The 14,174-nt window shown below is 37.2% G+C and overlaps 1 protein-coding gene across 1 annotated transcript; it reads right to left on the reverse strand.

Annotated features, from left to right (window-relative positions):
- Positions 1-5,226: 5,226 nt before the first annotated feature.
- LOC107823663 (putative protein phosphatase 2C 40) lies at positions 5,227-9,678 on the reverse strand. Its single transcript, XM_016650351.2, has 4 exons — positions 9,390-9,678; positions 6,724-7,863; positions 5,990-6,254; positions 5,227-5,609 (listed from the first exon to the last, which is right to left on the reverse strand). The coding sequence occupies exons 2-4, from the start codon at positions 7,855-7,857 to the stop codon at positions 5,482-5,484; spliced, it is 1,527 nt and encodes a 508-aa protein (XP_016505837.1). The 5' UTR covers positions 7,858-7,863; positions 9,390-9,678; the 3' UTR covers positions 5,227-5,481.
- Between the last annotated feature and the right edge of the window lie 4,496 nt (positions 9,679-14,174).

Raw genomic sequence — 14,174 nt, forward strand, 5'->3', positions numbered from 1 at the left:
TCAGGTGGAGCATCTTTCACATCTTCATCTTAGGGTCCCCATCGTTGAAGGATATGTGATAACACGGTGAAACATGCTCCAATTCTGCATTATTCTCCATTGAAGACGGAACACCATTCTTGCCTTATACAGTGACATGATACGAAGAACCTACAATTTCTTCATCTTCGTCACGTTCCTTAGTGTAGACCACAGTATATGGCTTTACCTTTAGTACTTCTTTACATGAAACCACAAGTTTTGTTTGTCGCCTTATTCTTGAAGGAACCAAACTTTTGAAATCATTAGAGATCTTTTGGATTTTGGGTGGAGCGGGTGTTCTTATGCTTTGAAAATTTCTCTGGAACTTGTTCCCCTTCTTTAATGGACCCAATCTCTCAAATACGGAAGTTCTCACAGTTGATTTTCCAAGTCGTTCAAAAATAGAAGGCATGTTAGAAGCGGCTGATTCGTCTTCTACAATGATTTAATTACTATTCACCCTTCTTATTGAGATGCGCACTGGTGACGATTGCTTGTATCCCAAACCTTCAAGTGGTTGTCTCGTTGCAGTTTCTGATGGTAACTTCCCTAACTTTGATGGCTCATTAGGATTATATCCAACTTTTGCAAATAGCCTGTAAGCGCTAGGAACAAAACCTTCATTTGTTCGCTTTGTAGGGAGTGCCATATTCTGCAAATGATTTTGGGCCACAGACCCTGCAAACGGCATTGAGGATGACTTTACTACCTCAATTCATTTGACCGGAAGAGTTAAATCCTTTAGTATGTTAGCTTGGAGATTAGATGATTCACCTTCATCTTTATTCCTTTTAGGGACATATTGGAGCGCACGACTTACTTTCTTGCCATAAGATGCAATACCCCTTTTATGAGATTTATTCACGTTGGCGTGTACCTCCTCAGTAATAGCTTTGGTTTTACCAATAGTCACCTCAGCTCTTTTAGTTATGGGCTTGTCATTCTTTCTTTTCATGCCACCATGAACTTTTGTCTCCTTCATAATGCGGTTCTTCAAGTAGAACTTTGCATCGGTGAAGTGTGACTCAGCCTCGGTGAATGGCTCATCATTAGCAACTATCTTCTTCTCGACTTCACCCTCATATTATTTCAAACATTGATGGTAGGTAGATGTAACCACTTTGTTCTCATGTATCCAAGGCCTCCCAAGCAAGACGTTGTATGAAGTCTTTGCATCGATCACATGTAGCCATGCACTAGATTGCATATCTTCAATGGTGATTTCCAGCCTGATCGCACCTATGGATCTTTCCCCCTTGGTTGAATCCTTGGATCATCACACGACTTTCTGAGAGTTCGTTCATGGGAATACCAAGTTTTTTTATTGTGCGAATTGTCAAATTTTTCACAGAGGATCCCCCGTCAACCAAAATTCGATTTACCCTTTCATCACGCATATAGCCAACTATGTACAATAGGTAGTTATGAAGAGTGTCACCTAACAGAATATCGTCATTTGTGCACGTGACTTTTTCCTCACAAGCATTAACTTCTTGAGAAGTGGACTCAATGAGCTTTTCCGAAGATGGTGCCAATGGTAGGTCATCACTCTTTTCTTCCCCTTTGTCAGCATGGCAACAAGAGGCATCAATGCCCTCATGGGAAATCTTCGTGCGGAACCATCTTGGTAAAAACTCATCCAAGGTCACTGGATTTCGTGGCTTTTGAGAATGGTGCATCTCCACTTTTGCTTTCTTCAAATGCCTAACTGGATTCTTTTTCGTTGGTCTTTTTACCATCATCTTCCTTGTTGGTTGTTCTATTGATTCTTTTCGTGGGATTCTTTTGTGGCACCTACGACGAGTCACCAACGTCCAACCTTCATCATCATCAGGTTGACCGGTCTTCAACTTTGTTGTTCACCAGTAATTCTTCATTTTTGATTCCTTTTAAACTGCATAACTCATCTAGACTGAATGAGCCAAAGGTTATAGAGACTTGGTTCGAGCTTGCTTTCTCATCTTCAAGCACGATCTTCTTTTCACGGGCCAAGTCCATAACTTTATCCTTGAAGACAAAACACTTCTCCAGAGGGTGGCTTACAAGTCGGCGATATTTGCAGTAATTTGGGTCATTCGTTTTCCCAGCTTCATTTGGTCAAAGAGTTAACTCGAGGAGTTCTTCGAAAATGGCTGGCACATCAGAATCCAGGAATGGGTACTCTTTCTCCTGCATTTCTTTTAGATTCAACTTTCCACTTGGCTTGTCTTGAAAATAAGTGGATTTCATACTCTGCTTCTTGCTCACCTTAGTCGTGAACTTTATAGGTGTCGTATTGACATTCATAGCTTCTTTTCTTTCAGACTTGGGTATGAACTTGCCCCACTTCCTGACTTCTTGCTTGTCATTCCCTTTGCGAGGTTCATAGATGGGCAGCCTTTCATTTCCAGCGGAGGCCATGCTCAATTCCATGTCATGGGCACGAGCTGCAAGTTCGTCAAATATGCCAGGCTTGATACCTTGCAAGATGTAGCGCAATCCCCAATGCATGCTTTGGATGCACATCTCTATGCCTGAAGCTTCACTAAGCATGTCTTTGCAGTTGAGGCTTGCATTCCTCCAACGATTGATAAAGTCGATAACTGGTTCCCCCTTTCGTTGACGAGTATTTGTAAGCTCTATCATACTCACAGTGCGTCTTGTGCTATAAAAGTGATTGAGGAATTCTTGCTCTAGTTGATCCCAGTTATCAACATATCCAGCCTCGAGGTCCGTGTACTAATCAAAAACATTTCTTTTTAATGAGCGAACAAACTGCTTGATGAGGTAATCTCCTTAAGTCCTAGCATTGTTGCATGTCTCAACGAAGTGCGCCACATGTTGCTTTGAGTTACCTTTACCATCAAACTGTTGAAACTTTGGAGGTTGATAGCTAGCAGACATCTTCAACATATCGACCCTTGCAGTGTACGGCTTTGCATATGTAAGGGAGGATTTCGCAGCAACTTCATATTTGTTCTTAATGGTTCCTTCAATGAACTCCTTCAATTGATCGATTGGAGTCATCCCTTCAAATGAGACATGGATAGCCTTAGTGGATGTTGCTTGTCTTGGGGGAGGATCAATCTCTTGGACTTTTGGGAGTTTTACGGGTGCATGAATAGATTCTTCTTCCATCAAGATTCTCACCCTGTCTGTTAGCTTGTCAATTCTAGCCTCTTGATTTTGCATGCATTTGGTCAAGCCAGCGATTACTTCCGTCAAGTTTGCCAACTGCTCCTCCATAGATGAAGTGTTTGTCACCATGGCTTGCATGATTGTCGTGGACGACGGAGAGTAGCATGGATTTCACGTAGATTGATCCTTAATTGGTTCACACTATGTGGTGTAAGTGGGGAGGATCCATCACTTGAAGCATCATCATCTTCCTTCACAGCAGAGTGCTTGGATCTGGAGAGGTCAAGGAGAGCAAGAGTTTTTTTGATCTTTTCAGCAACATCGCTTCCTCCTTCAGATGCATTTGTGGAAGATCGTGCTCCTTTTGAGGATGAAGATCCGAAAATAGGGGTTGATGCGGACGACACTTGGGGTGCTTGTTGTCCTAAATAGCTTGCTTTGCTCCTCGTAACTTGTCTGAAGCTTCCAAAAGTAACATCGAGGATGCTTTCCACATCAGCATAGAACCTGGAGTTAGCAGCCTTGGTGGATGTTGATCTGGAGTTGATTTTCTTTGAAGCCATTTCAATGTTCTTGGACTTTGGTGATTGAAAGTTGAGATGAGAGGTAGATATAGTCCCACTGGGCATGCGAGAATTTGTAGACAATAAATTGTCAAGAAAATAAAATCAAGACCGAAAAATATTGCAACAATCGTAGTATTTTATTTCGAATATTTGAGTGTTACAATCTCTATGATTCCTCTGATTCTACTTTTCTAGTATAAATTCAAGGGCCTCTGAGTTTGATCTTGAATTTGAATTTGATTTATCCGTCGCGAACACTTTGATTGTTGCCACGAATTGTATCACGAACAAGTAGCCTTGATCTTGAACGCCTTGTATTTGGTTTGACTTCGTTCTTGATCTTGAACACTTGAATTGTTCTTCGTTCTTGAGCTTGAACTTGATTTCTTGAACTTGAACTTGATTGCTTGAAGCTTGAAACTTGTAGAGAAATTTGCGGCGTTTAATCCACGAGCTCTCTCTTGCTTCTTGTTATAACTTCTGGTGTCTTTTCTGAGTTATGAAGACCCCTATTTATAGTTGTGGAAGAGAGGAGTTATAATAAGAACAAACTCTTTCCTACCAATAAAATTGAAGTGTGATATGACCGCATTTGATTGGCCAGAACATGTCACTTACACACGTGGCACGATTTCATTGGCCTTTTAGTGTGACTTGGCATGGCTTGTCATTTTGACACGTGGCATGATCATATTGGCTTTTCCGTTTGACTTGGTGCACCACGTCATTTGACACGTGACATCAAACTGAACCTCTAGGAAGATGTCATCTTGGGCTTAATGAAGTGGGCCCATCATTTTAGCCTAATTAAATGGGCTAGCCCAATGGATTAAGACTTATTTATTTAATCCATATATAGTGGACTTATACAATTAATTCAATTATATTAGCCCATAATATTTATTTGGACTAGCATATTTAAAATATAGTCCATATTATTTTATCGATTTAAATTCGTTAAAATTTTAATGCTTACCACCACATAGTTGACAAAATATTTTGATAAGACACTTTTCAATGCTCGAAAGGTCGAGAAGCTACAAAGTTAGCCCCAACAAGAAGAATCATTTCAAAATAAAAAAAGAAAGGAAAAGGAAGATGAGCCTTCTTCAGCCATTGATAATGAGCAATATGATTCTTAACCTTAGAAAAAGGGAATCAAATCAAAGCATATTTATTTTAGCTAAATGAATGTGACTCCCTCTCATATTCCTCTATCTAAACAAATATTCTTTTAAATATTTTACCTTCTTGATCAAGCCTTTGTCTTGTAATTTTCAAAATTGTCAAATCTCATCCGACACTCAAGTCAATAATGCCCATACTTTAACACACTAATTTCACGGCGCTTGTAGAAACCCCCCGACGCCCAAAAAGACAAATATCTTCTTTTGATAATATTGGTGTTCAAAGTCAATTTGCGCCCACAACACAAACATATCAATGAGAAGTTAGAGATTTTTTTGGGTGGGTGGGTGGGGGTTGTGTAGAAGGAGGTGGGGTGTAAGCGGGAAGGAGAGAGTAATGAGAACTAATTCTTATCTGTTTAAGGAAAATCCATCATTTTCATGCATTCATGAAAATGAGAAACATTCTGTACATAACTAAGGTCAGGAAGAAGGTCTTAAGTTTAACAAATCCAAAAATTAATGAAAAAACATAAACACTATTACTACAAGTAAAATAATTCACTCCCCTTCTATTTTTCCCTCACATTAGGGACCAAAAAGAAAAAGGAAAAATAAAAAGGCAAGAAAATTTCTTCAAATCGACAAACTCATATGCATGTTGATGCTTTTGAGGTGCGTTTGTTCATTCCAAGGATTATTACAATGGCTGTTATATCATCATGATATTTCCTTCTCCTACCAGCTGGTATGCTCATCAACTCTTCCCTACTAAATCCTGCAAATTGAGGGAAAATTTATTCATATTTATTTAGTAGAAATATCCACAATTTTATATATCCTCAATGATTAGCTCATCAAGAAAATGCAAATGGGACGCGGAAACACCTTAGTATATTCTATTCTTCTGCTGATCTCACTTTAATAACGACTAGAGCTTAAAAAAGTGCTTAGTCTGCAACCAGTTATGTTTCTTATCTAAGATTATCTGGATTCATTGACTTTGTTAAACCAATGAGGATGCAACCAAAAGTGCTGACGGACGAAATAGTAGTCTAATAGATTTTATTATAGGATTAAATTCAAAAAGAGCCAGGAAAAGAAAGTTAATGTGGTGGGATGGGGACAGAAAAGTGATGCAGCGCCACGAAATTGTACCTGCACAATCTGCTGCTCGCATCACAAGCTGCTCCACTAGAAATTTGGCTGGATCACCAGAAGGGTGACGTAGGATATAAGAATGGACAAGTTTAACAACCTCATCATTGCTGAAGAAGTCAAATAAACCATCACTTCCAAGCACAACAAACTGATCTGAACTTGAGATTTCGTGTACAGTCATATGTGGTTGCACAGAAACATATGGTGGACTGATCAGATTACGGACTCGAAGAATTCCCATCAAAGCATCGTTCATTGATTTCTGCAAAAAAACAATGAATTGTTAAACCTTATTTTGATAGGTAAGCAGGACAAAAAAGATTGTACCAATATAGTCACTAAGGTAACAAAATCTCTGATATCCAGAGGCGGATCTAGTCTTCTGACACCGGTTTCAACTGAATCCATAACTTATGACGCGGAGCATAAATTTATGTATAAAAGTTCATTGCAATAAATAGTAGATATGAAAACATACTTTTAAAAATACAATGGGTTCAATGGTAAGAACTTTAAAGATTGAACCCATGGAGTTTAAATTATGGATCCGCCTCTGCTGATATCTGTATTGATTATAACCAAAACTGATTTTCTTTGAGATAATAGAGCAATTGATCTCGATAAGAGAGCAAAAAAAGGCTTTGCCTCTGTAAACATGGACAGATACTTCTAGTATTAAGAATAGCAAGGTAAGTGCAAACTGACTAAAGTAAACAAATCTGAAGTTGTACCTTTTTCAAATAACCTACTCCAAGTGCCCGAGTAACCTTTAGCTTTCCCTTGACTTTTCCAGCCACGATAGTTTTGGGATCATCAGGGTGATCCTTTAGTAGTCGAGTTCTTTCGGATTCATCATCAACACTATGGCAAGCGGTCAGCTGCACAGCCTGCAACACTTCATCGTTACATTGTGTTGTCAATACAGCTCGACTATCACCTACGTTGAGCACATACATGTTTTTCCCGAGGAGAAGCACAGCTAAAACACAGCATCCAATGGATACCAAGTACGGGCGGTCATCCATTTCCTGTTCAACCATATGGAGGAAATCGTTCTCAGCTTGAAAAAGAGCTTGTTCGAGGCTCTTAAGTACCTTCTGCTTAAATGAGTCACATGATTTTTCCACTTCCGCAAAGCGATCAACATATAATCCCTGATTAATGCTAGATTTGCCATCTTGAATGGCATCGTGAAGGCTTCCACATAAACCCAAACGGTCAGAAAGTTTACCAGACTCCTGTCCTATTTCCCAATCCAATAAATTGAGGTGATTTCCAATTGTTTCATATAATGTACCGGCCAGATAGTCAGCTGCATCTCTTCCATTAAAGCCATCATATATGCCGCAGAAAAGTGACCCATTCTCTTCAGAACAAACAGCCTGAACTCTATCTTCACCTGCTGCACCGCCTGCAATTTTAACTTCTGTTGCATTAAGGAAACCTTCACTTCTGGGAGGAGCACTCATTGACCTCAATGAAAATAAATCGTCGCCAGGTAGCTCACGTGGAGAGGATGGACTACCACTCAAGATTGACAAATTGCTCTGGAAAGAAGATGACAATAAATCCAATCTTGAGAAAGACGGTGAAGAGGGAATCCGGCGGAAAGAAGTAGGTGAATCCAAGGCTGGAAGTATCTCAGCTTCAAACAAGCCATTGCAAATATTTGTGTTAGCTAGTGTGGCATTGGCACTTAAAGCCGCACCGGACAAGCAAGAGAAGGAATTGTTGGCTCTTTGAAGTTTAATTCCATGGCAGTTGTGAATACTGTCTGATTCGTCACCTGAATCATCTGTGCAGTGATAGCCAAAACTTATTTTGATTTCTCCTCCTGAGTCAGCTATTGTTTGCCCATACATCATTTTTGCCTGAAAACAAGTCAACGTAACCAAAAGATTAATGTACTACTATTTGTTAAGAACTTCTGCAGCCAATAACAACACAAGCTACTCTTTACAGGAAATGAGATGTCTTTGTGATGTAAAAAAATGCTTAAGAAACTCCGTTATGCCATGGCCAACTCTAGAATGTTTAGACAAGTAATGCAGCTCGGGAGAACCTAGGAGCTAGTTAATACTAAATCCTACAGTTTCTTTATTTTCTCCAGGGAGGGAACTCCACAAAGGCAATGATAGAGTTGAGAATAATCAGGTAGCAAAAACAAGTGCCATTTCAAGTAAAAGAATCACAGAGGAAAAATATAGAAAAGGGCGAACACCGCTAGAGGGAGACCTAAGAAGTATTGGGGAGAGGTGATCAAGCAGGATATGGCGCGACTTAGGGTTACTGAGGACATGGCCCTAAACAGGGAATTGTGGAGATCGAGCATTAAGGTTGTAGGTTAGGGGAAATTGTGATGTCTTTTTTACAGCGCACTAGAGTGAGACTAGCCAGTTAGGAATTAGTCTTAGGATGCTATTGATCAACTACTGATGATGGGCTTTATCTTCTGTGTATTAATACCTTACATCTTTCTCGTATTTCCTATATCTCTTATATTGCTGTTACTTTGTTTTTTATGGTATTTATGTTATGTTATGGATTTTATGGTACTTTATGTTGTTTTATTATGAGTCTATTGATAGTACTAATATAGTGTCTCTTGTTGCCTCTTTGAGCCGAGGGTCTCCTGGAAACAGCCTCTCTGCCCCTCGGGGTAAAGGTAAGGTCTGCGTACATATTACCCTCCCCAGACCCCACTTGTGGGATTACACTGGGTTGTTGTTGTTGTTGTTGTTGTTGTTTCAGAGTACATAATATTCCTGAATGGACCAGAAGGTAACAAGCAATTGCATTTTACAAACAACTAGACTTCAATCCTAAGCAAGCGGCTATACGAATCCGCACTACTCCTATCTCTCCATTTAAGTTAAAAGCTATTGGATAGCCAAATTTTCCTATTCAGCAGGCCAACTAGTAGCACATCACATCACATCTTAAGAACTTCAAAGCTTAAACATAGAAAGCAAAAGCCAAGAACAACATAGAACATAACAACAACAAAATATGAATAAATTGGTGGCTTGTCCATTAATTTGACCCTAGATAGAGTTGAATGAATAGCCAACCCATGACAATACAATAACTCAATAAATAAAGCTGGATTAAATTAGACCATTTCACCTCAATAGCGTCTAATTTGTCATTTTCCAACCCTTATTTTCTACCACAGATATTGCTACAAAAAACAAAGCTTTTCCGTGAAATACAGATAGTTTCAGCATTTGATTTTCAATTTAGCGAATGTCAAACCGTATCTGGCAAATCTGGCCTATAACATGACAAACCAGAAAAAACAAAATCCACCAACCAACAAAGCTAACTTAATCAATCAAGAACATCCAACAATTTGCGAAGTAACCAAGAAAAGGAAAGATTGAATCCAAGAACTAACCTTTATTGATTTTTCAAAAGCTGAATTTGCTGTATGTATCAAGAAAGTTAAGATTATGTGCAGTGAAGAAGGCAAAGTGGGAAAGTTGAAGATGAGAAGTCTACGATAAATTGGATGGTGAAGAGGAGAGTCGACTAAATATAGAAAAAAGAGTGGTAGGGTTGGGGTGGGGGGTTGTAAATTTTGTATGGCTGACGTTAATGGAGAAGGGAGGGGAAAGAGGAAGGAAGAGAAGAAGGTCAAATAGTCTCACCGGTTATTTCGTTACACTACACACGACTACTACTCTTGCTACTATTTCAATTCCCAAATTAGTCCATAAAAAAAGAAATTCATGTTATAAATAAAGATCGTAAAGTAAAGACAAGTATAGAGAGAAACTGATATATTATTCGAATTCAAACTGACTTACATAATGAATTGAAATCCCTTCTATTTATAGAAGAAATGAAGCTGCTGTGTAAGCTGCTACTATATCAGATATGAATAATCTTCTACTGAGAGCAATGTTTATCCATAACGGAGTACTGAAAGGATAAACTTATTATATCCGATATGGATAATCTTCTACCGGGGTAGTGTTTATCCATAACTGGGTACTGAAAGGATAAGCTTATTATACCCGATATGGATAATCTTCTACCGGGGATAATGTTTATCCATAACTGGGTACTGAAAGGATAAACTTATTATACCCGGTATGGATAATCTTCTACCGGGGGTAATGTTTATCCATAACTGGGTACTGAAAGGATAAGTTTATTATACCCGGTATGGATAATCTTCTACCAGGGTAATGTTTATCCATAACTGGGTACTGAAAGGATAAGCTTATTATACTCGATATGGATAATCTTCTACCGGGGGTAATGTTTATCCATAACCGGGTATCGAAGTGATAAGCTTCTTCAGGAAGCTTATTTCCAATAGAGTACTTAAATAGATAAACATTTACGGCGGAGTCCCATATGGATAAGCATCTTCAGGAAGTTTATTTACAACGGAGTACTAAATGAACATCCATAATATAATATATTTATAACACTCCCCCTTGGATGTTCATTAAAAGATAATGTGTCTCATTAAAACCTTACTAGGAAAAACCACGTGGAAAAAAATCCTAGTGAAGGAAAAAGAGTACACATATTTAGTAATACGCATTGTTGGTTGCCTCATTAAAAACCTTATAAGGAAAACCCTGTGGGAAAAACCTTAGTAAGGGAAAAAGAGTACATCGCGCATTTTACTCCCCCTGAAGAAAACCTTATTTCAAATATTTGAGTCTCCGCATTCCAATCTTGTATACCATATTCTCAAAATTGATGTTGGTAAAGACAATCTACTGGATTGTCACTTGAACTAATTTGATGCACATCAATGTCACAATTTTCCTGAAGATCATGTATGTAGAATAATTCTGGTGAAATGTTCTTCGTTCTATCTCCTTTTATAAATTCTCTCTTTAATAGTGCTATGCATGAAACATTGTCTCCGTATAATATTGTGGGTCTTTTATCACATTCCAACCCACATGTTTCTCGAATGAATCACTGATCTCAATCATATGCACTCCCTGCTTGCCGGTTTGAAATCGAGCTTTATGGGTATCGGATAAATAACCTGCATCTGCATTATCAATATGATCTGCACCACTTTTGTTAGCATTAGCAAGATAAATAAGTGCACCATCTACACCAAGATAGAGTATTTCAGGACCAAGGAGCTCCTCATCCTCTTCTAGAGGTTGGAACGGATCCTTATTCACTTCAAGTGATTGAATATTCATTGGTGTACTTAATGGGAACACTTTGTCCATGTAAAAGTAATTTTAAGACCCCCTTGGAGCTCTTCCGGAGTTCCAATAAGATTTATGTCACCAACATAAACAGCAAGTGTAACAAATTTTGATGACATTTTCTTTATAAAAATACATGGATAAATAACATAATTTATGTAACTTTCTTTCAGCAAATATTTACTGAGGCGATTATACCACACGCGCACAGATTGCTTTAAACCGTACAAAGATCTTTATAATTTGATCGAGTACATTTCTCAAGACTTTGAATTATATGCTTCAGGCATTTTCAATCCTTCAAGGATCTTCATATAGATTTAGCCAAATAAGTCATATAGGTTAAGACTTGTATCTAAATGGTATGACATCTTCAAGTGTCTGAACTGCTAGTTCGATCCTCACATCTTTTACAATATTGTGCACTATATTGTATTAAATATATCGTCGACGATCATTTTGTGTGAGTTCCGAAGCGACATAACTTGTGGAGATCTCATCACTTTCTTTATTTTCAGGTACCTGAACTTTTTCGGGAGTTTCATGAAATGTTATGTTGTGGGCTCTTCTAGAGCTTATTTCCTCCTCATTATGATCATTTTGATCATTAGCGTCGCACCTCCTTTTTCCGCCCCCGCGGGGGTGCGTAGGGAGTTTTTTTCAATTAAAGGACAGTCGAAATGGGATTTGTTTGTTTGTTTCAGAGTCGCCACTTGGGAATTTTAAGGCGTCCCAAGTCACCAATTTTAATCCCTGAATCGAGGAAAATATGACTCTGTTTATTATTCTGCGAACCAGAAATCCTGAGTAAGGAATTCTGTTAATCCGGAAGAAGGTGTTAGGCATTTCCGAATTCCGTGGTTCTAGCACGGTCGCTTAACTGTTTTTATTCTTGGCTTAATTATCTCGATTTTACATTTTTTTTATTGCATGATTTTGTTATCGCTTCTGTTTAGATTGTTTATAATTAAAGATCCTTCTTCGAATCGAATCACGCATACGTGTATCCGTTTTATATATTATATATTTTTTAACGTGAAAAATCGTGTCACGCGTACGTATACACAATGATATTGATAATATAATAATTATTTTTTTTCGAATTTTTTTTATTATAAAAATAGACTTAAGTTCGAAATTGTGCTTAAAATAAAATTAAGAACGTCTGTCGCTCTTGTATGATTAAATAGTAAACTGCACATCTCGGGTTATATGAAATTAATTCTAACATCCTCGGAGAAGTCCCTTTTATTAAATATTCGCTCGAAGTTGCGCGAACGCATAATCCGAATTTGCTTTTAAAGATATAATCAGGTTACGCGAACGCATCCCTAATCACGCAAAATATTCTTAATGGTATTATGGATTTTCTACAAATTGTTTATTATATCCATACATTTTTAAATGTAAGAGTCATGGAGAATCACCGATTGGGATGCCACCAAATTTCTTGACAAAGAATTCAAAATTTATTAGGTGTTGCTACAAGTCTTATTTTACGCGTATGAATTATATACCTCAAAACTATTCAAATTTTAAAGAATTAATGATATGAAAAAGAAACAAACAACATGTAACTAAAATACTACCATTTTTATCGTGGATACAACATTAATATATCGAAAAATCGAATCGCATTTAAAACTGGAAAAAGAATTAATTTGATAAACAAATTAATAGTTTCTGAAGAATTTTTATTGTTATATTTAATGCGAACTCTATTTCTACATATCATTGACATAAAATGTTGCAATTTGTGCTTATAAATCCCATATCCTTCTCATATACTTGTTTTTAGTCCAAAATTATAATTGTTTGGTTAATTTGTTTATGATGGTAGATATGCATCAAGTTGATAAAAAAAATTATTATACAAATCGATTCAATAAAATTGCATTACATGCAACATAGTTGTACGTCTGAACTGTTCATAACATTCTAACATCGTAACGAGCTATATCAACTCACCTTCCACATATGATTATATATATACTCATCATCATGCCATATATGAACATACAACTTATATCAATCTAAACCAAAATCAGATTTTTTTACAAGATATACTAATAATGTAATTTCTTGATACTTCCATTCTACTTTACATTTAGCTAACAATATTACGGGATGTAATTAATGGCCCATTTTATGCCATATTCCCTACCTTGATAATTCAATCATGACTTCACTTAATGAAAATTCCGAAATAGGTGATATTATTACAACACTTATATGAACTTTAAGAGGTAACAATTATCTTATATTCGCTAAGTCAAACATACTACTTTATTAATCAACTGAAACAAAACCAAATTTTAAACTAATGAACTTGAACGAATGAAAAACAGAATTATAATTCCCGAACTTCATTAATATGTCATGTTGAAGCTTTTTATGACATGAATTTACAGATATGTACCTGATGTTGGAAGCAAAAGAATATGATGATGAGAAATCAGCGACAATAACAACAATACAACAACAACAATCCAGCAGCAGTAACAACCCAGTAACAGACCGGTGGAGTAGTAATCCCAAAAACAAAAGCTTCAAGCTTTGATGAAACAACAATTAATTCTGATTTCAAACAATGAAAGAAAGCAGAATATATATTTTTTTTTAGTTTGAAAGTTTAAATATTTTTCGGAATTTTCTCCCTCTTAAATGTTCAGCCTTTTTTTCTCTCTCTTATTTTTTCTTTCAGATTCGTTTCTCTTATCTGTGTTTTTTTTTCTCTCGTATCTCTCTCTGTCTGTGTGTCTTCTCTATCTGTCTTGTATCTTGATTTCAAGACTTCTTATAACCCATCCCATAAATCTTTCAATTAATTAAAATCAATACTTTTTCTCTACCCAACCCATTATCTTCCCACTCATCCCCATTACATTAAATAAACATATCACACCACCCCATTATATTTTGTCCCCCATGCCTAACATAAAATAATACAAGATTCCCCCCACTAAATTTTGTCTTGTCCCCCCTTTATA

Source organism: Nicotiana tabacum, chromosome 7, assembly GCF_000715075.1.
Source record: "Nicotiana tabacum cultivar K326 chromosome 7, ASM71507v2, whole genome shotgun sequence".
NCBI classification, from domain to species: domain Eukaryota; kingdom Viridiplantae; phylum Streptophyta; class Magnoliopsida; order Solanales; family Solanaceae; genus Nicotiana; species Nicotiana tabacum.